General features: G+C 46.4%; 1 protein-coding gene across 1 annotated transcript in view; it reads right to left on the bottom strand.

Moving 5' to 3' along the window:
* Positions 1-23,618, bottom strand: part of ninl (ninein-like) — a gene marked incomplete at both ends in the record, with an annotated part of 124,172 nt that overhangs the window by 53,984 nt on the left and 46,570 nt on the right. The window contains 6 exons of the mRNA XM_083650792.1: positions 5,744-5,830; positions 7,872-7,982; positions 11,692-11,866; positions 18,225-18,365; positions 18,450-18,586; positions 22,589-22,741. Coding sequence (XP_083506918.1) covers positions 5,744-5,830; positions 7,872-7,982; positions 11,692-11,866; positions 18,225-18,365; positions 18,450-18,586; positions 22,589-22,741 — 804 coding nt within the window. The remainder of the gene's footprint in view (positions 1-5,743; positions 5,831-7,871; positions 7,983-11,691; positions 11,867-18,224; positions 18,366-18,449; positions 18,587-22,588; positions 22,742-23,618) is intronic.

Here is a 23,618-nt window from a genome sequence, read left to right as displayed (position 1 = left end):
GTGTTAAACTGACTGGCAGTGACCGGCAGAGACCAGCTGATGGCGCTGTTCATCATAACTCTCACAGCTGAGCCTGAGGCAGTACCACCTGCTGCCTGGCTGCAGATGGAGCGGAGCATCACACACAAACCCATTGACTGTATATATATAACACACCAGAGGAATCACCTTCACAGCAATGTGTACTGAACAAAAATATAAACAAAACACTTTTGTTTCAATTTTTCATTCATTGACCAAAAAGATCTAAGACTTTTTCTATGCTAAAACTAGAACGACCGCAACGCGGACTTATGCCTCCGCCATTAGTTCATTCTTGAGTCCAAGTGGATGTTGGAGCCAAATTGGAAGAAATTGCATCAAGGCGTTTCTTTGCAGAATTGGATATTTGAGCCAAATGTGAAGAAATTTAGTCAAGGTGTTACTGAGATATGGCGTTACCGAGCTTGAAAATGGCATTTGTTAGGTCACAGTGACCTTGACCTTTGACCTTTGACCACCAAAATCTAATCAGATCATCCTTGAGCCTAATTGAATGTTTAAGGTGAATGTGATGAAATTCCGTCCAGGCGTTCCTCAGATATCGCGTTAACAAGCTTGAAAATGGCGTTGGAGAGGTCACAGTGACCTTGACCTTTGACCTTTGACCACCAAAATCTAATCAGATCATCCTTGAGCCTAAGTGAATGTTTAAGGCAAATCTGATGAAATTCCGTCCAGGCGTTCCTCAGATATCGCGTTAACAAGCTTGAAAATGGTGTTCGAGAGGTCACAGTGACCTTGACCTTTGACCTTTGACCACCAAAATCTAATCAGATCATCCTTGAGCCTAAGTCAATGTTTAAGGTGAATCTGATGAAATTCCGTCCAGGCGTTCCTCAGATATCGCGTTAACAAGCTTGAAAATGGCGTTCGAGAGGTCACAGTGACCTTGACCTTTGACCTTTGACCACCAAAATGTAATCAGATCATCCTTGAGCCTAAGTGAATGTTTAAGGCGAATCTGATGAAATTCCGTCCAGGCGTTCCTCAGATATCGCGTTAACAAGCTTGAAAATGGCGTTCGAGAGGTCACAGTGACCTTGACCTTTGACCTTTGACCACCAAAATCTAATCAGATCATCGTTGAGCCTAAGTGAATGTTTAAGGCGAATCTGAAGAAATTCCGTCAAGGCGTTCCTCAGATATCGCGTTAACAAGCTTGAAAATGGCGTTCGAGAGGTCACAGTGACCTTGACCTTTGACCTTTGACCACCAAAATCTAATCAGATCATCCTTGAGCCTAAGTGAATGTTTAAGGCGAATCTGATGAAATTCCGTCAAGGCGTTCCTCAGATATCGCGTTAACAAACATCCGTACGGACGTACGTACGGACGGCCGGCCGTACGGACGGACAACCCGGATCCATAATGCCTTCGGCCTGGCTTCGCCGGCGGAGGCATAAAAAAAGGCTTATTTCTCTCAAATGGTGTTCTGTGTTACTGAGCACTTCTGCTTTACAAGAGCATCCATCCACCTGACAGGTGTGACATATCCAGATGCTGATTAGACGTTATTGCACAGGTGTGCCTTGGCCTGCACGCAAAAACGGCCGTTACACACAAAGAACGATGCGAATAAACAGCACAACATGGCGCAGTGAATTTTGACCCGCCTGACTATTCACAGCAACAGATTTATATAGGTCGGAAGCAAATTTCCGAAAAATCGACCTTGGTCCACAAAAATAAAAGCCGCAAAATCGCTCAGCGAAACTGTTCCATTGTATGCACGGTTGCATTGACTGGATAGGTTGGGAAAATATTGACGTGCAAATTAGTCGCATGGAGAGAAAAACGCGCAGCCGGTGTGTAAGGACCTTAACTCATTCTCTGCCATTGACGTGTTTTTCACCGGCATGCGATAGATGGCGCTCTTTATGAAGTGCTACTTCACTCCTAAAGTTGCCCAGAAGCCACAGTTATTGTCCTACAAAACCAGCCAGCGGAAAAAGCAACACTCTCTCTTCAGGAAAAAGCTCCATAAAACACCTTCAGCCTGGTGCCTCAAAGCGCTGCATCGAGCAGCTTTATCCTGAGCTCCACGCGTTGTCAAGACGGACTCGTGCCAGGCACTCAAAGCTGAAGGATTGTTTTCACCAGACGCTGGTAAATGTACACGAATCACTTCTCCTGTCAGGTAGATTAGTAATCCGCTTTTTGAACCCTCACATCATTTCAGCCATCAAATTTCAGAATCAGAAAGACTTTAAATATGCCCCCAGACATCCACACATCGAGCTACAGAAGCCGCCGCCCCCCGGGAAAGATGAGTGCGACCCACCACGTCCACTCTCTGAGCGGGGTGAATCTCTCCGTCACTCTGCTGCACAAAAAGGCATTTTTCTGGGCTTTCTGGTGATAAGACGGGCGTTTTCGGTGAAAACGACCTACATTCAAGTCTCAATAACTAAAGAACGGAATAAGGCAGAAAAACTTTTTTTCATCAAGTAGAGGCTCCCTTCTTTCTTTTGATATATTGAGTGTTTACAACATAGTCACAGAAGAAGATATTCTGTAGGTCCCAGAAAATCAGTGAGAATGGTCAGAAACCCTGGCAGGGAATGAGTTAAAAGGGCACTCAAAAATGTGCAGTTTGATCTTGAAAAAAGTTGTTTATAGAGAGCCTCAGGAATGAGTCCAGAAAACATGGATGCTAACACTTCCTTCTTCACTGTTTTTGCCTATGGGATTTTTGAATGGGTTTTTGGCGCGATGCTTCAAATGAGTTCTGTGGTTAACGCAAGCTTATTCAAACGCGAACCAGTGTTCAGCAGGATAATCTTCACAAATGAGGACCACTTTTATGAGTTTTGAAGCTTTTACGTGCCGGTAAAAGGGCGGCTAGCTAGCAAACGGCTAAATGAGACTACACTGTTGAGTCGACGGGGATAGTATACGTCAATAACGATATCACTTCAAAGGACGAACACGGAAATTCTCTTTCCCTCACCTGGTTCAGCCCGGGGTAATCAGTGCACAGCAGCACACACATCAACAACACTCTAGGTTGAAGTGGCTGTGGTGACGTGACGGGGAAGCCTATGCGACACTGTGTGTAGTTCTGAAATAGCTTAGCATGAGCTTTTTACTTCTAGGGCTCGCATTTACGCTTCAAAACTCATGAAAGTGGTCCTCATGTGTGAAGATTATCTGGCTGAACACTGGTTCGCATTTGAATAAGCTTGCGTTGCCCAGAGACCTTATTTGAAGCATCGCACCAAAAACCCATTCAAAAATCCCATAGGCAGAAACAGTGAAGAACTTCTTCTTCACTGTTTCTGCCTACGTAGCGTTCCGACTACAAAAATACGTAATCCGTGCGGGACTCTATTGGGCACTGACCTATGGATCTCACACGAGTAGGGCTACAAATATGGATTTTTGAAGACCAGAATCTGGTGATAGAACTGCACATGTCTGCACGCATGTGGCAGGATTATCTTGGCAAAGGAGAAATGCTCTCTAACGTGGATGTAGACAAATTTGTGAACAGAATTTGAGAGAAATACGCCTTTTGGGTAAATAGAAGAAGTCTTAGATGTTTTATTTCAACTCATAAGAAATGACAGCAAAAACTACAGTGTTTGTGTTTATAAAAGTGTGATATGGGAATATTAATATATGTTATAATATTATGATGTATGAATAATATATGATATATCATTATTATATTATTACATACATCAACACACTGATATGGCTCTGCTCACCTTGACTTTCTATTGAGCACACAGGGAGACATGAGAGAGGAGTCAGTAACAGCACCAGCACCAGCCAACAGTCTACACTGGAAACAAGCTTTCAGCCTTGATGTTCTTACACTCTATGATCCCACATCGACTACTGCCTAACCAGCTGGTCTTTGGCTTGTAAAACAGCTCTTAAGCCGATTGAATCTCTTTTTAAGAAAGCCCTAAAGATCTTCGACAAAAAACCCATCTCCGCTCATATCTGTAACATTTTAAAGAAGCTAATTTCTTAGATTTTGACAATTTTAAAACCTTTAGACAGGCCTGCTTTGTTTTTAAAGGAACACTCCGGCCATTTTCAACCAGCTTTGTATCATTAGAACATCAGTAGTATATCAGAAAACTGTAAACTGTTTTGAAGTCTGTCATTTAATTTGACAGTTATTGAGTGTTAAAGTGTGGACCAGTGACATCACTGGTCCACACTAACTCAAATGAATAACTCATTAACTCAAATCAACTCTCAATAACTGTCAAACTAGATGAATGATGAATAGTTTGACAGTTATTGAAAATGGCCGGAGTGTTCCTTTAAGTGTCTCCATGGACTTGCCCCGCCCCACCCCCTCTGGGAGAGTTTTTTAAGCGGAGGTCCGTCGAGGGCATGACCACCAGGGCGTGTCAAAGATGCTAGCAATAAGTATGTAACAAACATAAAATAATGGTAATGTCTTCATTTAATGTAGAATGCGTTAACTCGCACTCCAGGAATATCGCTATTTAGCGCGGCTCGTAACACGTTCGAAGGAGGGCAGCCAGCACTCTGCCTCGGGGAGAAGCAGGAGGGAGCCAACCGCCCAGGCCTCTGCTCTGGGGCAGGGTGCAGTGCACCAGCCAGCCAGCAGGCAGCACACAGAGCTGTATGTACCTTATATTGTGCTTGTTCATAGACTGTTATTGAAACATGACCGGTAGGTTTCAGATTTGTCCGGTAAAAGACATTATTTTGCAGTGCGGCGTGCTGTCTCACTCTGCGCCGAGGCACAGAGCAACTCCAGTCCCTCATGCCAGACACGCCTACTTTCCAACGGTCAAATCAAACTCCTCCACCTCTGTTTTACCCGGAATACGGAATCAGGAATCACATATCCTGGAAATGCCATTTCAGCTCTACTTTAAAAATAACAAGAGGAAGAGAAGAGAAGGGAGGAGAGGAGCTGAGCAGAGAAGAGTGAGCTGTTTGTATGTGTAGCAGTTAGCTAACTGCTAGCTAGTAGCCTGTGTTTCTAAAACTTATGACCTGTTCGTTAATTCATACAGAAAGAGCACGTTGTGCTTCTTTGAACAGTCATACTCTCATCAGAGTGTCGAGCGTCAGATTGGATTCACGAACACACCCTCAGTATCACACACTATTAAGGTTGTATCGGTAGTAATGATAAGTATCAATACTAAGTATCAATACTAAGCATCAATACTAAGGGGTTAAGGGGCTATTCTAGCATTGTGACATCCCTACACACTATTAGGGTTCAGTCTTTTTGAAGGAGACAGACATAGCTGCAGCAGACATTTTCTCATGTGCTCTTCCTAAGGTAACAAGATGTTCAAAGTCAGAAATATTATCATTTATTACCATACCATTTATTTCACTGTATATATTTCCCCCCCCTTCCCCCGGATGACAATGACATACTGTCAAATGACATACTGTCAAATGACATACTGTCAAATGACATACTGTCAAATGTAATAATGTTTTGAGAACAAATAAAACATTGGACGTTGATGGTTGTTTCTTACAGTAGGTTATTCTCGGGGTCCACATACAGTAGACCCCAGTTGGCAGTCCTTGTCTGTTAAATATGTTGGTAGGATGAGGGTTTTTAGTGTTATAATACACTTTATTACTATAAGCATTTTTATTTTAGACTATACAAGTTTAAAAAACTATAGCTATATGAATAAAACAGTGTCCATGGAAAACTGAAAACACACACACACGCCCCTACCCGGCACTGCAGTTCGTACTCCTTGATGATTTCGGAGAAGCGCTCCTCGTGGTTCAGTGCAGCGCCGGCTGGGTCCAAACCGCCGAACTGTCAATCAAACACAAGAAGACAGCTCATTGGTCTAAAATAAATCAACCACAACTACACAGCGCATTGGTCCAAATTTAAAACACACATAAAAAACGTACAGCAGAGTCAGAGCAGAGAGGACGAGAGACCAAGATGACTGGACAATGACGAAGAGCGGTTTGACTTGAACACCACACACACACACACAGGCGCACGCACACGCACACACACACACACACACACACACACACACGGTGGTGTAGGTGACTCGTCTGAGCAGTGAGCCTTGTAGTCAGGGTGGATGAATGATTGATGAAAGTGTGTGTGAGTGTGTGTGTGTGCGCGCGTGTGTGTGTGTGTGTGTGTGTGTGTAAAATAGGAAATTCCATCTGTCAGTAATTAGATAGTAATTAGCAAAACTATTTTCTGTGTTGATGCGCTGTGTGTTCCAGAGGGCAGTTCAGACCAGTTCAGACTGCCCTTAACATGGGTTGCTGCAAGTACCACCTACGCAACGCCGTTACACATACACTGTTGAGTGACAGCAGCACCATGCTAACAGTTTAGCATGCACAATGTTGAGTGATAGCAGCTCTATGCTAGCACTTTAGTGTACGTACACAGTGTTGAGTGATAGCGCCATGCTATAAGGTTGGCCTGTTACATGGCTACACAAGGCCTGAATTTCAAGCATTTCTCTCATTCTCGTGTAATAAAATTAGTTATAAATTCTGTAATGCAACGCATTCACATTAAAAAGCAAAATCAAATCATTTACAATGTTACAATTTCACTTAGCAGACGTACATCTGAGCTTTATACAACACAAGCAATGATCTAGTCCACACATGGGCAAAATACGGCCCGCGGGCCGGATGCAGCCCGCGGGCGCCACCTGTGTGGCCCGCGATGGAATCTTTTTTTTTTACACACATAGTGCACCTGAACGCAACATGCAAGATACCCGCTGAATAAGTGTCCAAATGTTCATGTCATATTCTGGCCAATACTCCACTTCTGTTATAGCATTTCAGTCTGGAATATGGAATCTTTCAATAATCTTTATGACTAAAAGGCTACATTGAAGTAGAAATTTAAATAACTCAAATAACTCATTGGTTTTGGATTTATTTAGCTTCAAGACTGCATTTTTGTTCGTGTGACCCTCAACACAGGCTTTGATCATCCCGGGACACTTACTGATACTTATGCTTAAATTAACCCACTCATATTCTGATTTATTTCAAGAAAAACATTTCAGCTAGTGGAAATTCTAATTGGCTGGTAACTTTAAAATCTAGCAGCCATATTGGCAGGTGGTGAAAAAAGTTAATTTCAAGCCCTGAGAGCAGGTGGTGACATAGGAGTGAATGAGAAAGGGATCAAATATTGGTGGTTAAGACTGAATAATGACATCACAACTGTTAATTTAAAATAAGTTATTCCTCTAAACCTGGCTTCAAATGCACCAAATTGTTCGCGCTGGCGCCGTTCAGCCCTCAGCAAAACCTGGTAGCGAGGAATTTTTTTGTGGCCCTCTCTATCATCAAAGTTACCCATTCCTGGGTTACGGCATGACAATATTTGTTCGGCCCCCGGCAACAATCTGGGTTTCTCATGTGGCCCCCCATGAAAAATAATTGCCCACCCCTGATCTAGATAGAAGACAACAACATGACTAAGTGCCATGAGGCCAAGCTTGAGTCTGAATGGACCCAGGTGTCACCAGGCAGCACAGAGTGCAGAGGATTTATTCATCATCATGCAATTAACATTCATGTACATCTATCATCGCCTTTTCATCCTTTCATCATTCATGCTCATCAGGTGTGAAGGTGTTGGTGAAAGAGCTGCAGGGTCTGGAGTCTCTTCTTAAAGATAGAGAGAGACAGCAGATCAGATGATGTTTGCTAAGTCGTTCCACCACCGGGGAACTACAGAGGAGAAGAGTCTAGCTATAGTGACTTAGGGCCCTTTAGTGTGTGTGCATGTGTGTGCGCGCGCGCGTGTGTGTGTGTGTGTGTGTGTGTGTGTGTGTGTGTGTGTGTGTGGGACCTACCTTGTCATGCAGCAGCTGGTCCAGGTCTCTCTGCACTCTGCTCACTGAGCTCTCTGCTTCACTCAGCTTGACCTTCAGCAGGTTCACCTCCTCCTCCAGACGCCGGTTCTCCTGTACGCACACACCCGCACGAACACACACACATGAACACACACACATGAACACACACACACACACATGAACACACACACACACACATGAACACACACACACACACACTAATCCTTAGGCCACTGAGTCGGCCACTACCGTAGCCTGACAGACCCCCATTGACTATAGAGACACTGCGTAACGCGTAGGGATGGGCGCGAGTACTCGGGTACTCAAGTACTCGTTCATAACGTCAGTAGTCGAGTAACGTTTCTGCTGTTCGGGTACTCGCCCCACTCCCCACCCCTTTAAAAATGGTCTAGAAGATCTACGCACGCATCGTCATGTGGATCTGGCAGCATGAACTGCACGGGCGTCAAGTCAGCCAGAATGTACAAGTACATCGTCCGCTTTGTTGCTTTCAAAATAAAACGCTTATTGTAACGTAACCTTATTTTGAGTAATGCGTTACAGCCACAGTTTCACGCCATATAACATCACAACGAGTATTTTGATACAAGGTTTGCTGCTTCATTCGTTGAAATACCTTTTCTCCTCCAACGTGCATCAATAAGCTATTTACTTTTGTTTAAGTAACATTATTTTGAAAGTTTTAACCGGAAGTTTTCCAGCTCATCCCGAATATGGTGGTTGGAGATATTCTCCCGAATGAGAAGCACGCTTCTTCATAGCGCACGCCCGATAAAACTCATTCAAAACTTTGCACTAACACTAGTTTACTGACTACACTGTCGTTTCCCATAACGGTAGTCACAAGAAATGTGGAGAAAGAATCACTTTTTGGGAGACAATCGCTTCATGGTGATCACTATTCAGCTGCAGCTGTAACGTTAATCACACTGGTCAGTTTTCACTTTTTGGCAGAACACCGGACCTTGTAATCCGTGGATTTACGTTAGTGTAACAGTGATCATAAAGTAAAATGGATGATACTGGATAATAACCTGACATTGCTGGACAATGGACATGTAGGCTATTGGAAATGCATTCGCTTGTTTTACAACTTGTCTGCTCCAAAGCGCTAATGCCATCCATCAACCATCGGAGATACTGTCTGAGGTAGGCTTTAGATGTTCGCTTAGCGTCACCTAATATCACAGTCAGAGGGACTGACTGTGATATTGACAAAAAATGCTCCAGGTAGAGCTTTTTCCATGCAAAAATGCAAACGTTATGTGTGAACAGCCCCATATACAGCAAATTACCCCTGCTCACTCATTACCATAGTAATCACACAGACACCCACCCCCCCCCCCCGCGCGCGCGCGCGAGTGCTCAAGCACTCGTTCATAATATAAGGAGAGTACTCGAGTATTTAAATTGCTTAAAATGCCCATCCCTAGTAACGCGTCATCATTCAGAAACCATGCCCAAGACGGGGGGAAACAGAAACCCCCCCTCCAATCCTGGCGTTCTCCTATGTCGCGTGCATGGTTGCGTGTTGCACAAAAAGATTGTATATACGGAAGATGAACACTCCAACTTACCTCCTTGACAGCTAGATCCACATTTTTCTTCTCGCCAATTCTCAATGGCTTCCTTGTTTTGCTCAGGAGTACAAAAAAACTTTAACTGGCGATTTTTTACATTTGTTGTCTGCGCAGCCCCACCACACAACAGCTTTTAGCTATGTTTAATTCAAGGAAAATGACGCTGGTGTGTGGAAGTGAACGGAACTTTTCCCCCGTGATGGGCGTGGCTTATTTCATGCAGTGTCTCTATGAATGAAGCGCGGGGGAACCAATGCGAGCGACGGATCCTGTGTGAATCCAGCCTTATATAAAAGGGGGGAAAACGAAAATGAAATCCCCTGCCCACCCTCCTGTTGTTCTTTTTGGCTTTTGCTCCTCCAAGTGAAATGTTTTATGGTCACCCACGATTCAGTAGGTCATGGGTTAGCTTGGTTCCAGCTTTAAAAGTCGTTATATGAGCGCAGCCAGTTTTCATTTGGTGCCCATGCTAACTGATCTGACCGTCTACACTGCCCTCGCACTCTGCTCTTGTGCTTCGAGTGAGAGAGAGAGAGAGAGAGAGAGGGGCAAAGAGAGAGAGTTGGGAGTGACGTTGCTATATGAAGTGGTACTCGCAGTACCACTTACTCGCTGCATAGCACGACCACTGGCTACCGTTACACTTGTATGTGGCATGTGGCAAGCCCCACCTCAGCCTAACCTGTTTCTTTAGACATATTTATGCCCATTGAGAGATTAAAAAACAAAACAAATTAAAGTTGAAATGACTGTTTCAGTCTTCTTTTATCTCTGGCTAACTTTGTGTAAGTGACTTTTTAACATTTTTAAGTAATGCAGCCGCTTCTATAAATTACTATGTGTGTTTGTGGGCGAGAGTTTGCACAGAGATTTAGCCTAGGCCCCAGCCCTCCTCCGGTCTGCACAGACAGCGGTATGGAATTATTTACCTATCTAAATGCAAGAGGTCCTTCAAGCGATTTGAGAGCATGATTTATCAATTTCACGTTCATATTTTGGACCCTTTGACTCAAAAAGCCCCCGCGTGTGCTTAAATTTGCTCTGCTTGTCCTCAAACTGTACTCTCACACTCAAAAGTTTTCTGCTTGGACAGATTTCCTGCACTCGCACTCAAAAATCCTCTGCTCACACTTACATTTCCTCTGTTCGCGCTCAAACTCAGTGCCTGCATGCAAATGTCCTCCCCTCCCCCTTCAAACTTCTGCTCTTGGATCTCTTCTCTTCTTCCTGTCAGAAATCCACAGCCAATAGAATGCCAGGATAGTGTCACATGAACGCTGGGTCAGGGATCATGTGACACTATGCTGACATTCTATTGGTTGTGGGTTTCTGATAGGGTTGTGTCAATCCGAGCGCAGACACAAGATCCAAGAGGAGAAATTCCAAGAGAGCACACTCTCTGAATGGAGAGGGGAGACATTTGAATGGAAACACAGAGTTTGAGCACAAGCAGAGAAAATCTAAGCGTGAGCAGGGGATATTTGAGTGTGAGTGCATGAAATCTGTTCATAAAGAAAAGTTTTGAGCGTGAGCGTAAAGATTTGAGCGCGAGCGTATAGTTTGAGGACAAGCAGAGTAAATCTGAACATTTTTGAGTCCAAGGGTCCAAAATCTGAACGTGAAATTGATAAATCATGCTCTCAAATCTCTTGAACAACCTCTTGCATTATGATAGGTAAATAATTCCATACAGCTGAGGCACAGGCGTAGAGAGAGAGAGCGTCTCGTTTCGAGGACTATGGGACCTGCTGCAAACCTGGGACCTGCACTGCTTACTTCAACACCTGTGAGTGGTTTTTAAATCAGACTTGTGTTGAGCTCATGTCAACACTAGGTGGTGCCATCATCTGATTTAATGGGGATTAAAGTAACCTTGTGGTTGCTGTTGCAGCAGCTTTAACATGTGTGTGCTGACCTGCACGGCGTTGCAGAGCTCGTCCTGGAGCCTGGTCTCCTGTGGTGTGGTGTGTGTGTGTGTGTGTGTGTGTGTGTGTGTGTGTGTGTGTGTGCGTGTGCGCGCGCGCGCGTGTGTGTGTGTGTGTGTGTGTGTGCGCGCGTGCGTGCGTGTGCACGTGTGTGTGTGTGTGTGCGTGCGTGTGCATGTGTGTGTGTGTGTGCGTGTGTGTGTGTGTGCGTGTGTGTGCGTGCGTGTGTGCGTGCGTGCGTGCGTGCGTGCGTGCGCGTGCATGTGTGTGTGTGTGTGTGTTGACCGTGCTGACCTGCAGAGCGTTGCAGAGCTCATCTTGCTGCCTTGCCTCTTGGCTCCTCAGCAGCCTGAGCTCATCCTGCAGCTGGCTCCTCTCCCGCTCTGCCTGCTGCAGCAGCACCTCCCCCTCTGCCTCCGCCTCGCTCCGCAGCACACACACGCGCTCCCGGAAATCCGCCTCCAGACCCCTATCAGCCAATCACAGAGCAGCTTATTAGCATCCAGACCCCTATGAGCCAATCACAGAGTAGGGATGGGGCCGATCCAATCCAATATCGGTATCGGGTGCTGATATTAGCACTAATTCACGGATCGGATCTTCTTTTTTTTGCAATTGCAGCACGGGCCACACAGGTGGCCGTAATTTGCCCATGTATAATAGTATCCTTCTTTGCCTTGTATATTTTCTTAATTTTGTCTGCTTTTTTGCAAGGTATATTTAAAAAAAAATCTTTAATTGGCCAAATCTTTGTCTATACTGTATATTCAAGAAAAATATTGGTATCGGCATAATATCGGTATCGGCAGATATCCAGGTATCGGAATCGGATCGGAAGTGAAAAAAGTGGATCGGTGCATCCCTATCACAGAGCAGCTTGTTAGCATCCAGACCCCTGCCAATCACAAGAGCAGCTTGTTAGCACAGGACCCGCCTTCCAAACCCACTCCTGCTCCAGACCCCTGCCAATCACAGAGCAGCTCGTAAGCATCCGGACCACAGCCAATCACAGAGCAGCTCATAAGCATCCAGACCCCAGCCAATCACAGAGCAGCTCGTAAGCATCCGGACCCCAGCCAATCACAGAGCAGCTCGTAAGCATCCGGACCCCAGCAAATCACAGAGCAGCTTGTAAGCATGGGGCCGGCCCGCCCTACAAACTACAGACCCCTGCCAATTAGAGAGCGTCCAGATTATGAATTTGCGTTGTTTCTATTTTTACAGCTGTAGATTACAGTGACTACAGTACTGTAGCTGTAGACCGCTGTAGGAGCCACTTTGTGTTTCTCAACATTAACTCATTGAGTGCCAGCCACTTTTGGAAAACGGATGCTCCCAGTGCCAGAGTTTCAGAGCGTTTTCAGTGATTTCTCGAGGCCCACAGAATATTGTGTGATATTACTATGTAAACACCGAACACGCCCGAAGAACGATGAGACTCTCTTCTATCATCAGCAAAAAAAAGTTTATTGATATCATTTTCCGTTCTTTAGTTATGAGCCGGAGAAGATAGGTTGATTTCACCAAAAAGAGACATTTCAAACTAGAAGCTGAGATAATTAGCCTTTTGTGAAATGAAGCATTTCAAGCACATGACTGACTCTGAAGCTAATATTTTCTGATGTGACACCTCAAAAATAATTTCCTTCAATAAAACAGTGAAAACAAAGGAATTTTGTTTGGCAAAATAATATTTTTTAGCTGCAACCAGCAGCGCTGGCCCCTGCGTGCGCTGCTGGTTGCAGCTTCTTGCTGGTCTTGATTTACTGCTGGTGGGCATCAGATATTCTAGCTTGTGTTTGCCAATCCTGTCCTGCTGTCTGGGTCTGTCTGGGTTGGTGTTGTATGCTGCCCTGCGTGCCCCACCCGCCCCCCTCAACTGCAAACCCCTCCTCCGTGGGTGTGTCTCTGGTGGCTCTGGTGGCTCTCTGCTGAGTTTTCTCTGCACTGAAAAGTGCGCTACATCCAGCTTTTTTACAGCATTCCGCGTGTATTTGTCAACGGCTCCCATCGCTTCCAGTTGAGAATAATAACAACTCCACAACTAATCATGCGGATGGGCTATCGCAGCGGACACGGAGGGGCTCAATTGTGGCAGCAGATTGGCTGCTGCAGGCACAGCTAACGTTATGCTTCATGCATATCGATGCATACCGATGCGATTTCCGTTTCCCCATGACTTCTTCTCTCTTTTTTCCTCGCCTTTCTCTAATCTGGAGAGCACTGTCGCCACCTAATGGGTCCTTAAAATAGCTTTTACACATTCAACATCCCCCATACTTTCACAGGAGATGGATCAGGCTTTGATCCACGTCCCACCGTCAAAAAATGCAATTGACGACTTTAGTCGTCATTGGCACTCTACGTTAGTATTTGAATTGACGACTATAGTCGTCATTGGCACTCAATGAGTTAAAGGGACAGTTTAGAGTAGACCCAAATCAAAAATACATATTTTCCTTCTCACCTGTTAGTGCTAGTTATCCATCCAGATCATTTTGGAACTACACCCGCTAGCTGCTAGCTTATTATGGCGCTAGTTGTAGTGCGGTCGAATGAAAATAGGTCTTACATGACATTGCTGTTGAGTTGGGTTTTTTTGTGTTTTGAGCACCACAAGCTGAGTGCCATCCATCCTTGTCCTTAGAGCTACAAGCCGAAGGCTGGCACTGAGCCCAGACCGTGGCGAGCTGACCGGCGGGCTTGTCCTGAGCGCTGCAAACCGAGGCCAGGCCGTGGCCATGGACGAAGGTGCGCTGGGCCCCCTGCCCGGCGCCTTGCGCTTGCAGGGGACGCCCCAACAAAGGGAATGGGACCCAAGGAGAGCTCCCAACCGAACCCGGGCCCTGGGCACCGAGGACAGTGAGCTTGTCCTTAGAGCTACAAGCCGAAGGCTGGCACTGAGCCCAGAGCTTGGCGAGCTGACGCCCCTGATGGACGTGTAGCGCCAGCAAGGGGCGGTATGTCCATCGTAGACCAAGGAGCCATGTTAGCGCAAGCAGCTTGGCCTCCTGTGGCCTTTCCCACAGCGTCTGCACAGCACGAGTCACGCCCTTGCAGACAGGCATGTGACGCGGCGGGCGAGATGCCCGTCATGCCTGAAAGAGCGCCCCTGTAGCACTGATGCAGGGGGCTGGGTTGGCTCAGCCCAGGAAATGCCCAGCTTAGCTGCAGCCCTGGACATCACCCCACAAAACTGCTTTTGGTAGGACTCGTTCGGTTCCGCGCGAGCCTCCAACCTCCGCAGTAGCAGTGACGGTGCTAGCACCGTCCCAAGCCTCCTCCCTAACGGGAACCTCCTCCTGGGCGATCTCAACTAGAGGGTCGTACCTAGCACAGCAGCTGCAAGACCGAGGGTTCAAAAGCGCCTGTGCAGCACACCTATCGTGCCGGTCATACTCGGCAAACGTAGCCTTACACAAGGCGCATCCCCTCACTGACTTTCCCTTATCCATGCTTAGTAGCACAAGAGAAAAGCAGGAAGCTGATCACTAAAGTAGCAAGCTCCCGCAGGCCGCACCCTGTTAGCGGGAGTACCGTTTAAGCAAGCTAGCAAACTAGCGTGAAGCACAGGCTAGACAGTAAGCAACCCGGAGGCTAGCAAACGTGCGCGTGCAACGGTAACGTAAGCGGCAACAGCCTAGCCCGAAGGGAAGGCAGCAAACACACACAACCTGTTAACCTGAGAGAACAAGCGTGAAGAAGCCACTAGCTAAGCTAGCGTAAACACTGAGAGACAAGCGTGAAGAAGCCACTAGCTAAGCTAGCGTAAGCACTGAGAGACAAGCGTGAGCTAAGCCTGTGCACAGCCTGTGCACAAGCCAGTGATCGAGCCTCTACCCTGAGTAACACGGGGAAGCGAGCGTGACCGCAAGCTGTAAGCTAGCGGCTCGCGAAACTGGTCAATCTCAAAAGAAAACTCCTCAGCCGAGGAGAAGGTCACAATCTAGTAGATGCTATTTGCACGGCGGCAAAGCAACACTTAGCAGACAAGCAAAGCTAGCTAAGCTAGCGTAAGTACTGAGAAAAGCGGCTAACACTCGTGTGGAGTGAGCTGACCTAGCCAGCGTATTCGCTAAGCTAAATATCTCAGAGCGCTCCCCCAGTCCGGGGAGGGAAGCTAGTATTAGCTAAACGGTGGTAGCCTACAAGCAGTATGTGATAACACATAATAAGGCGAACACTCTTAGCTTAGAGCATTGGCTCCGCCTGGTGGTCCGCCAGAGAAGTGCAAAAAAAATATATATATATATATATCAAGGGAAAAGTAGGCTACTCGTGCACAATCCAAGCAGGGAGGTGCTGGTCACAGCAAGCAGGATCAAAATAACATAAAAACAGTCTCTACAGGAACAAGTCCATATGAAGTTGACCGCACACTCCAGAAGAACAGGGTGACCAATGCTGTATCAAAAGATCATATTTATTTTAAGCAGAACAACGCGTTTCGCAGTCTTGCTGTTCCTATGAACCTGATGAAGCAGCAAGCCTGCGAAGCGCGTTGTTCTGCTTAAAATAAATATGATCTTTTGATACAGCATTGGTCACCCTGTTCTTCTGGAGTGTGCGGTCAACTTCATATGGACTTGTTCCTGTAGAGACTGTTTTTATGTTATATATATATATATATATTTTTTTTTACTTAATTTTGAACATTTAGTTTCAGAGGCTGCAGCAGGCTCAGTTTTAAAGCCAAGGTGCAGTTTCTGGTAACATATGAAACTTGAAGACCTAAGGAATGGATTTGTACCAACCATGTCATGCTAGTTTGTCAGGAAGGAAGCTAGCTAAATAACACTCCAAATTTAGGCTAAATTGGGAGTGGGAAGGCAAGCTAACAGCCTGTCTAACCCGAAGGAAAGCAAGCATGACTAGTAGCAAACTAGCTGATGCTAGTGTAATGAACTGAGAGACAAGCGCAAGCTAACACACCTGTGAAGCGAGCCTCTATCCTGAGTAACACACGGGGAAGTGAGCATAACCGTAAGCTGAAGCTAGCGGCTAGCGAAGCTGTCAGTCTCAGAGAAAACTCCTCAGCCGAGGAGGTCTATAATAAGCTAGTAGAGGCTATTTGCACGGCAGCATAAGCCATACTTAGCAGACAGAATGAGCTAACAATAGGAGGCGAAAACACTGTTAGCTTTCGATGACTTTCGATGAAGCCAGAACCGCCGCCCAAGGCAAAGAGGACAGGTTCGGAGCCCCGATGCCTGTCTGGGTCTCGTCCGCCGAACGCCTGTAGTTTGGTGGACTATCAAGACGGAGTTAGCTTCGGCTAAGAGAGCAACTTCAGTTAGCAATATAGGAGCAATTCACCGAGCGACCAACACAGTGGGCTGGATGAGCGAAGAGTGAGAAGCATGAGAGTTGGGCGGATGTGACGCAATCACAGAAACGATTGCTAGCGCCATTCTCATGCATACCATGCCACCTGGTGGATGGTTGGTTTTATAAAAAAGGCAATTTTTGGAGTAAAATGAGTTCATCCAGTGGCGCTGCGGTGGCAGCGATATGGCAATAGTGAGAGCTTGAGTTCAAAATGAAGTAAAACAGAAAAGACAAACAAACAAAACAACATTGCATAGCATACACGACAGATACAGATACAGACAGCTCGCTCACCAGCTCCCTCACCAGGCCATAACGTACATTACAGATAAAGACAACTCGCTCACACATGCCCAGACCTCAGCTACAGAGTGCCAAAGTCACACCCTCTTCAGTTAGACATATGCACGAAGGGATTTCATCCACAATTCTCTTTACCGTAGATATTTTGGTAAAATGCTTATAAAAATAGTTTTGCTTGGTCAAACCAAACAATTCAACTATATTTAGAATCAAGAGAGACCATAGAACATTTCACTCTGACCAAAACTCAAAAGAAAACAGATTATTATTTTTGTCCGACCTCAGAGTGACCTCAACAGACAGAATCGTACCTGATGTCTGATGTGTGTCTGGTTGGCTAAGGCTGTACCTGATGCAGCTCTGATTCGCTAAGGCTGTACCTGATGAGGCTCTGGTTGGCTAAGGCTGTACCTGATGTGGCTCTGGTTGGCTAAGGCTGTACCTGATGTGGCTCTGGTTGGCTAAGGCTGTACCTGATGCAGCTCTGATTGGCTAAGGCTGTACCTGATGAGGCTCTGGTTGGATAAGGCTGTACCTGATGCAGATCTGGTTGGCTAAGGCTGTACCTGATGTGGCTCTGGTTGGCTAAGGCTGTACCTGATGCAGATCTGGTTGGCTAAGGCTGTACCTGATGAGGCTCTGGTTGGCTAAGGCTGTACCTGATGCAGATCTGGTTGGCTAAGGCTGTACCTGATGTGGCTCTGGTTGGCTAAGGCTGTACCTGATGAGGCTCTGGTTGGCTAAGGCCGTGGCCACACTGATCAGTGGTGTCTGTCCATCTGCGTTAATGTCTCTATTCACTTCCATTCATTTTCAAAGACAGCTGTCCGTGGTGCACTGATGACGCGTACGTCTAGCAAATTTGCATACGTTTTGATGGACAGAAAGTTCAAGGGGGCTGAACTTTTTCTGGATGGTTGGCCGGTCTGTTCTCAGAGCGGAAGTCGCCGCCATGACAGTCTTCTCGCATCGATAAAAATGCTATTTTAGAGCCACAATAGTTAAAAATATCAACAACTAGCCAACAGATATCAAAGCTGACGGGCTTTATGGCCACAGCCAAAAGCTGTAGCTGATGCTGCTCCGGTTGTCTAAGGCTGTACCTTATGAGGTTCTGGTTGGCTAAGGCTGTACCTGATGCGGCTCTGATTGGCTAAGGCTGTACCTGATGTGGCTCTGATTGGCTAAGGCTGTACCTGATGAGGCTCTGGTTGAGCGTCTCCATGCTGGCGTGTCGGTCGTCCACCTCTCTGACCAGCTGCAGGTTCCTCCGGTCCGCCTGATCCAGGTCGGATTTCACCTTGTCCCGCTCGCTGCACGCCTGCTCCGCCAGTACCCTGCACACACACACACACACACACCTTTTTACTTTGATCTGCAGATGTAGTGGATGCACAGTGGTTGGATGCAGTGGAACGTACTGCAGGTGTTGGATCTCGTTCTTGTAGGAGATGAGGGTGGCCTGGTGGATGGCATTCCCGCTGACCAGCAGCTCGTTGTCCAGAGCCAGAGTGAGATCAGCCAGGCTCAGACGCTCCTCCAGGGGGAAGTCAAGAGTCTGCAGCCAACAACAACAACTCTCAGTGAATCTCAGTGAATTTCACCTTATGATGCAATATGTCAATCTTGTCATGTTCAAGTTAAAACAGTCAGAACACGCAGAAATGGTCAACTATTGGTTTCTGTGCCAAGAGGTTAAGACTGAGATAATCTCACCAAAATTCAGTATAGGGTCAATGTATATATTATATTTCCATGTCAAAATTCCTGGCGGGCCACTTAAAAAATGGGTAATGGGCCACAGTTGGCCTGCTGACCATAGTTTGCTCACCCCTGGTCTACAGGGACCCAAACAAAAAAGTTTTAGTGACTGGTCGGTTAAATGTTTAAATGTCTACCTCATTAGTCGGCACTAGAAAAACTAGTCAGTTAACCAAGCAGACACCCAGCAGGCGGTAGCCCCCCTCTCCGCTAATGTCTGGATGTAATCAAGCCAGCGGCGGTGAAAGTGGGAATGTTCATAATAAACGGTGCAAAGTGCCACATACGATTTAGACTAGTCGACAAGTCTAAATTTAATTGTTCATTTAGTAATCAGGGAAATTAGTTGCTACGAACATCCCTAAAAACTTTATTCACAAACTCCAGCGTCTGCAGGCAAGGGACAAACAACACTTTATTCATGGAGACTTTCTGTGATCCTGTAGGTTTCAGGAAAGCCAGATCTAAAACAGAAAACATGTTTAATTTGGCAGGGAATTAAATTTAAGACCTATTTAAAAACCAAAAGACAGACAGGCAGATAGAGTTTTGCCACCTTGATCTGATTTTTCAAGGCATGCTCATGAGCTATGAAATAATTAATAATTGAGCTATGAAATAATGAATTTGTAGTGCATATTGGCAAATAAATACCCAAAATATACCACTGAAATTGTATTTAAAAGCCTAACGTCACATAACATGCACACAGTATGGAGACTGATGTGTGTCTACTGTCTGTACTTTAATTGTCCAAAACACATTTCTCCACAGTTATGTTAATTGGTATTTTAATCGCCAATTCTGAGCTCAAATGCCGGCTAACCATCCACTCTGCTGCTTTCAAACTAAAAGTGATTTAGTTTTTTCTAGCCAGCATACAATATATAGAGCCGTGTTCATGAAAATCCCCTTTATGTAACCGACATGCCTGAGTAAACGCCCTTCCCCCCTCCAGATGAACCCGAGTCCCTCAAACCACAGTCATCAACATTTGAGGGCGAGTCAGATAATCACAGCTACAGGCTGGAGAGACTGGAGAGAGGATGGAGAGCACGTTCACGTCAGAGTCCACGACACCGTCGCCTCACAGCTGCAGCGCCATCAATGACAGTTGAAAGTATGTGAGAGTGTGAGGAGATGACTAAGTTCTGGAGCTAAAAGCACTCGCCTACTGTATACACCACGGACACCCAGGTTCAATTCCCTGCAGCGGTACGTCCAGCTTGGCCAGATGTTCCTACAGAGACAATTGGCCGTGTCTGCGGGTGGGAAGCCGGTGGGGTATGTGTGCTGGTCGCTGCACTAGCGCCTCCTCTGCTTGGTCGGGGCGCCTGTTTGGGGGGGGGGGGGGGGGGGGAACTGGGGGGAATAGTGTGATCCTTCCACGCGCTGTCGGTGAAACTCCTCGCTGTTAAGTGAAAAGAAACAGCTGGCAACCACACATGTATCAGAGGAAGCGTGTGCCGAGCTGCGTATGCGAGTATCCAAGCTGGCGAGTCCCCGCAGCGGGCGAGCCTATGAATTGAGCGCGTGTAGTGCGCGAGATTTCTAGTTTTATAAGCGGAATAGGTACTGTAGACCTTTGATTCCAGGTAGGACCTAACATGAGGCCGTGTCTGGTCTTTGTTGCAGCTCGGGAACAGGAATGTGACATGGGACGTAATGTACATGAGGCCGTGTCTGGTTTTTGTTGCAGCTCAGGAACAGGAATGTGACGTGGGACGTAATGTACATGAGGCCGTGTCTGGTTTTTGTTGCAGCTCAGGAACAGGAATGTGACATGGGACGTAATGTACGTGAGGCCATGTCTGGTTTTTGTTGCAGCTCGGGAACAGGAATGTGACGTGGGACGTAACGTACGTGAGGACATGTCTGGTTTTTGTTGCAGCTCAGGAACAGGAATGTGATGTGGGACGTAACGTACGTGAGGCCATGTCTGGTTTTTGTTGCAGCTCAGGAACAGGAATGTGATGTGGGACGTAATGTACGTGAGGCCATGTCTGGTTTTTGTTGGAGCTCAGGAACAGGAATGTGACGTGGGACGTAACGTACGTGAGGCCATGTCTGGTTTTTGTTGGAGCTCAGGAACAGGAATGTGACGTGGGACGTAACGTACGTGAGGCCATGTCTGGTCTTTGTTGCAGCTCAGGAACAGGAATGTGACATGGGACATAACGTACGTGAGGCCGTGTCTGGTCGTTGTTGCAGCTCAGGAACAGGAATGTGATGTGGGACGTAATGTGAGGCCGTGTCTGGTCTTGGGGTTTCCCCGGCAGAAGCCTCTGGAATGAGGAGGCACCGCCTGCCAGCAGGGAAACCACAACACTGAGGAGGTTTGGTTGCAGACGTCATGACGGAGGAGAGAGAGAGGCTCACAGCCACGCAGAGAGCAGGGGCCGGTTTCACAAAGATATTTTACACTGGCCTGTAGTGTTGTCTTTGAAAAGAGGATTCATTTACCCTGAATTCATTGTACCAAAGTCCTGCTTAAGACGGTGAAGAACTAAACTGCTTTGTGCAACAGAGCAATTTAGATGTCTATCTGAAGTCTGACTAACTTGTTATATCTAAGCTATAGTCAAAGTCTATGTTCGTGAAACCGGGCCCAGGAGATCTTGAACTAACCTAGGTTAGGGTTAGAAGAGTAGAAGTTTAGAGGGGTAGAAGATTTCAGTTATCTTCTGAGACACATCAAGACAGACAGTCAACACTAAAGCCCCAGACACACCAAGCAGACAGTCAACACTAAAGCCCCAGACACACCAGACAGTCAACACTAAAGCCCCAGACACACCAGACAGTCAACACTAAAGCCCCAGACACACCAGACAGTCAACACTAAAGCCCCAGACACACCAGAGAGTCAACACTAAAGCCCCAGACACACCAGACAGTCAACACTAAAACCCCAGACAGTCAACACTAAAGCCCCAGACACATCAGACAGTCAACACTAAAGCCTGTTGTCAGGGCCGCTGCTGGCCATTTGGGTGCCCTAAGCGTAATTGTTTTACGCCCCCGCAAAACTTTGAATAACTGTCAAACGAAAGACTGCAAAATCATTAATTATGAACGATACTAGTGTATCTCACATTACATTACATGTGGCAAACAAACAATTGTTAGAATTACTGTACATGTCAGCAAACAAGCAATTGTTAAACTGTACATGCAAGCAGGGGCGGACTGGGATCATAATTCAGGCCGGGCATTAGATACTAAGCAGGCCAGGCCGATATGGGCCGACGTGCGTGCCGGCGTCCGAAGGGCGGCGGCGAAAAATTTGGGCTGTTTGAAGCCCAATTTGGGCCGTTTGAAGCCAGATTTGGGCTGTTTGAAGCCAGATTTGGGCCGTTTGAAGCCAGATTTGAAGCCAGATTTGGGCCGTTTGAAGCCAGATTTGGGCCGTTTGAAGCCAGATTTGGGCCGTTTGAAGCCAGATTTGGGTCATTTGAAGCCAGATTTGGGCCAGTTAAAGCCAGATTTGGGCCGGTTGAAGCCAGATTTGGGCCGTTTGAAGCCCAATTTGGGCCGTTTGCAGCCCAATTTGGGCCGAGTCCAATTTTACAATGAGATGCACCCATTTTAACCCTGAATAAAGTAATAAAACCACTAGTAAACCAGTAGGCGGCGCCTGGCCTGCTGTTCAGTGAGTGGCCTGACTGAGGGCACCAAAAAAAAAAAAAAAAAAAAAAAAAAAATTTGGTGCCCTCAGTCACATGATGCCCTACGCAGTCTGCATACTCTGCGTATAGGGTGCGGCGGCCCTGCCTGTTGTGGCCTGGTAGGTTCTGACCTGCAGGATGTCCCGGCCGTTGCGGATGCCCTCCTCACTCCAGAGGGCGACGACGCGCTCGGGGCTGGTGCATCCTGAACCCTCATCCAGCCGGCTGAGCAGGCGCTGGCCCACCGTGGCCCACAGGAGAGAGGGGGAGGGGGGCCGTACCGCCTGGAGGGGGGAGGGGAACCATTAAACAGAAGATCTGTGTGTGTGTGTGCTTTTATGCCACCCTAATCCGCGTGTATGGATGAACCGTCCGCCCGCCATAAATCTCCATAGACTAGATAACATAATTCATATTAATGTTCCTCATTAATGATACATCATTTCACCCGCCCGCAACCCATCCGCTATTCATCAGAATGTTTATTTTTATGATCAGGATATCCGCGGTCAGCGCGGTTATAACTGCAGCCCGCGCATCTCTAGCGTGCGTGCGTATAATGCATCTTTAGTGGCTGTGTGGTTCTTTCACACGCTACTGAGGCTCCTGACGGTTTGTTAATGAATAAATTGTAAAATTGCCAATATGTCTTGTTTCTTCCTTGTTACTGATAGACTTCAAATCATCCAATCCACCAAACAACAAACAAGAGCCAATAGCAACAGCAGAATAAGCTGTTTGGCATTGGCAGAGAAGATTTGTCAAATTTTTCATGAGCGCAACCCACATAGTCAGCTCTGCTGCTCATTCCACAAATGCATGTTCCTTACAAATGGGGCAGCATTTAAAAGGGAAATAAACAGGCTTTCCAACGGTATACAATTTATTGCCAAGAAGCATTGTTACAACAGAGAAATAATCTACCAAACACAAATTTCCAAACTTTTTGTTCGATGTTCAAGATGTTGAAGATGTTCGATGTTCAAGATACAGATCCTTTCCAAAAAACTTGGATATCATGGAAAAGTTAGTTTTTTCCATAATTCCTTTCAAAAAATGAAACTTTCATAGATTATAGATTCATTACACACAAATTGAAATATTTCTAGCCTTTATTTGTTTCATTTTTCATAATTTTGGCCTACAGCTCCAGAAAACCCC

Source organism: Poromitra crassiceps (genome assembly GCF_964638095.1).
Source record: "Poromitra crassiceps genome assembly, chromosome: 14".
Classification (NCBI taxonomy): Eukaryota; Metazoa; Chordata; class Actinopteri; order Beryciformes; family Melamphaidae; genus Poromitra; species Poromitra crassiceps.
The sequence above is the reverse complement of the archived record's forward strand: the minus strand, read 5'-3'. Positions and strand labels throughout refer to the sequence as shown.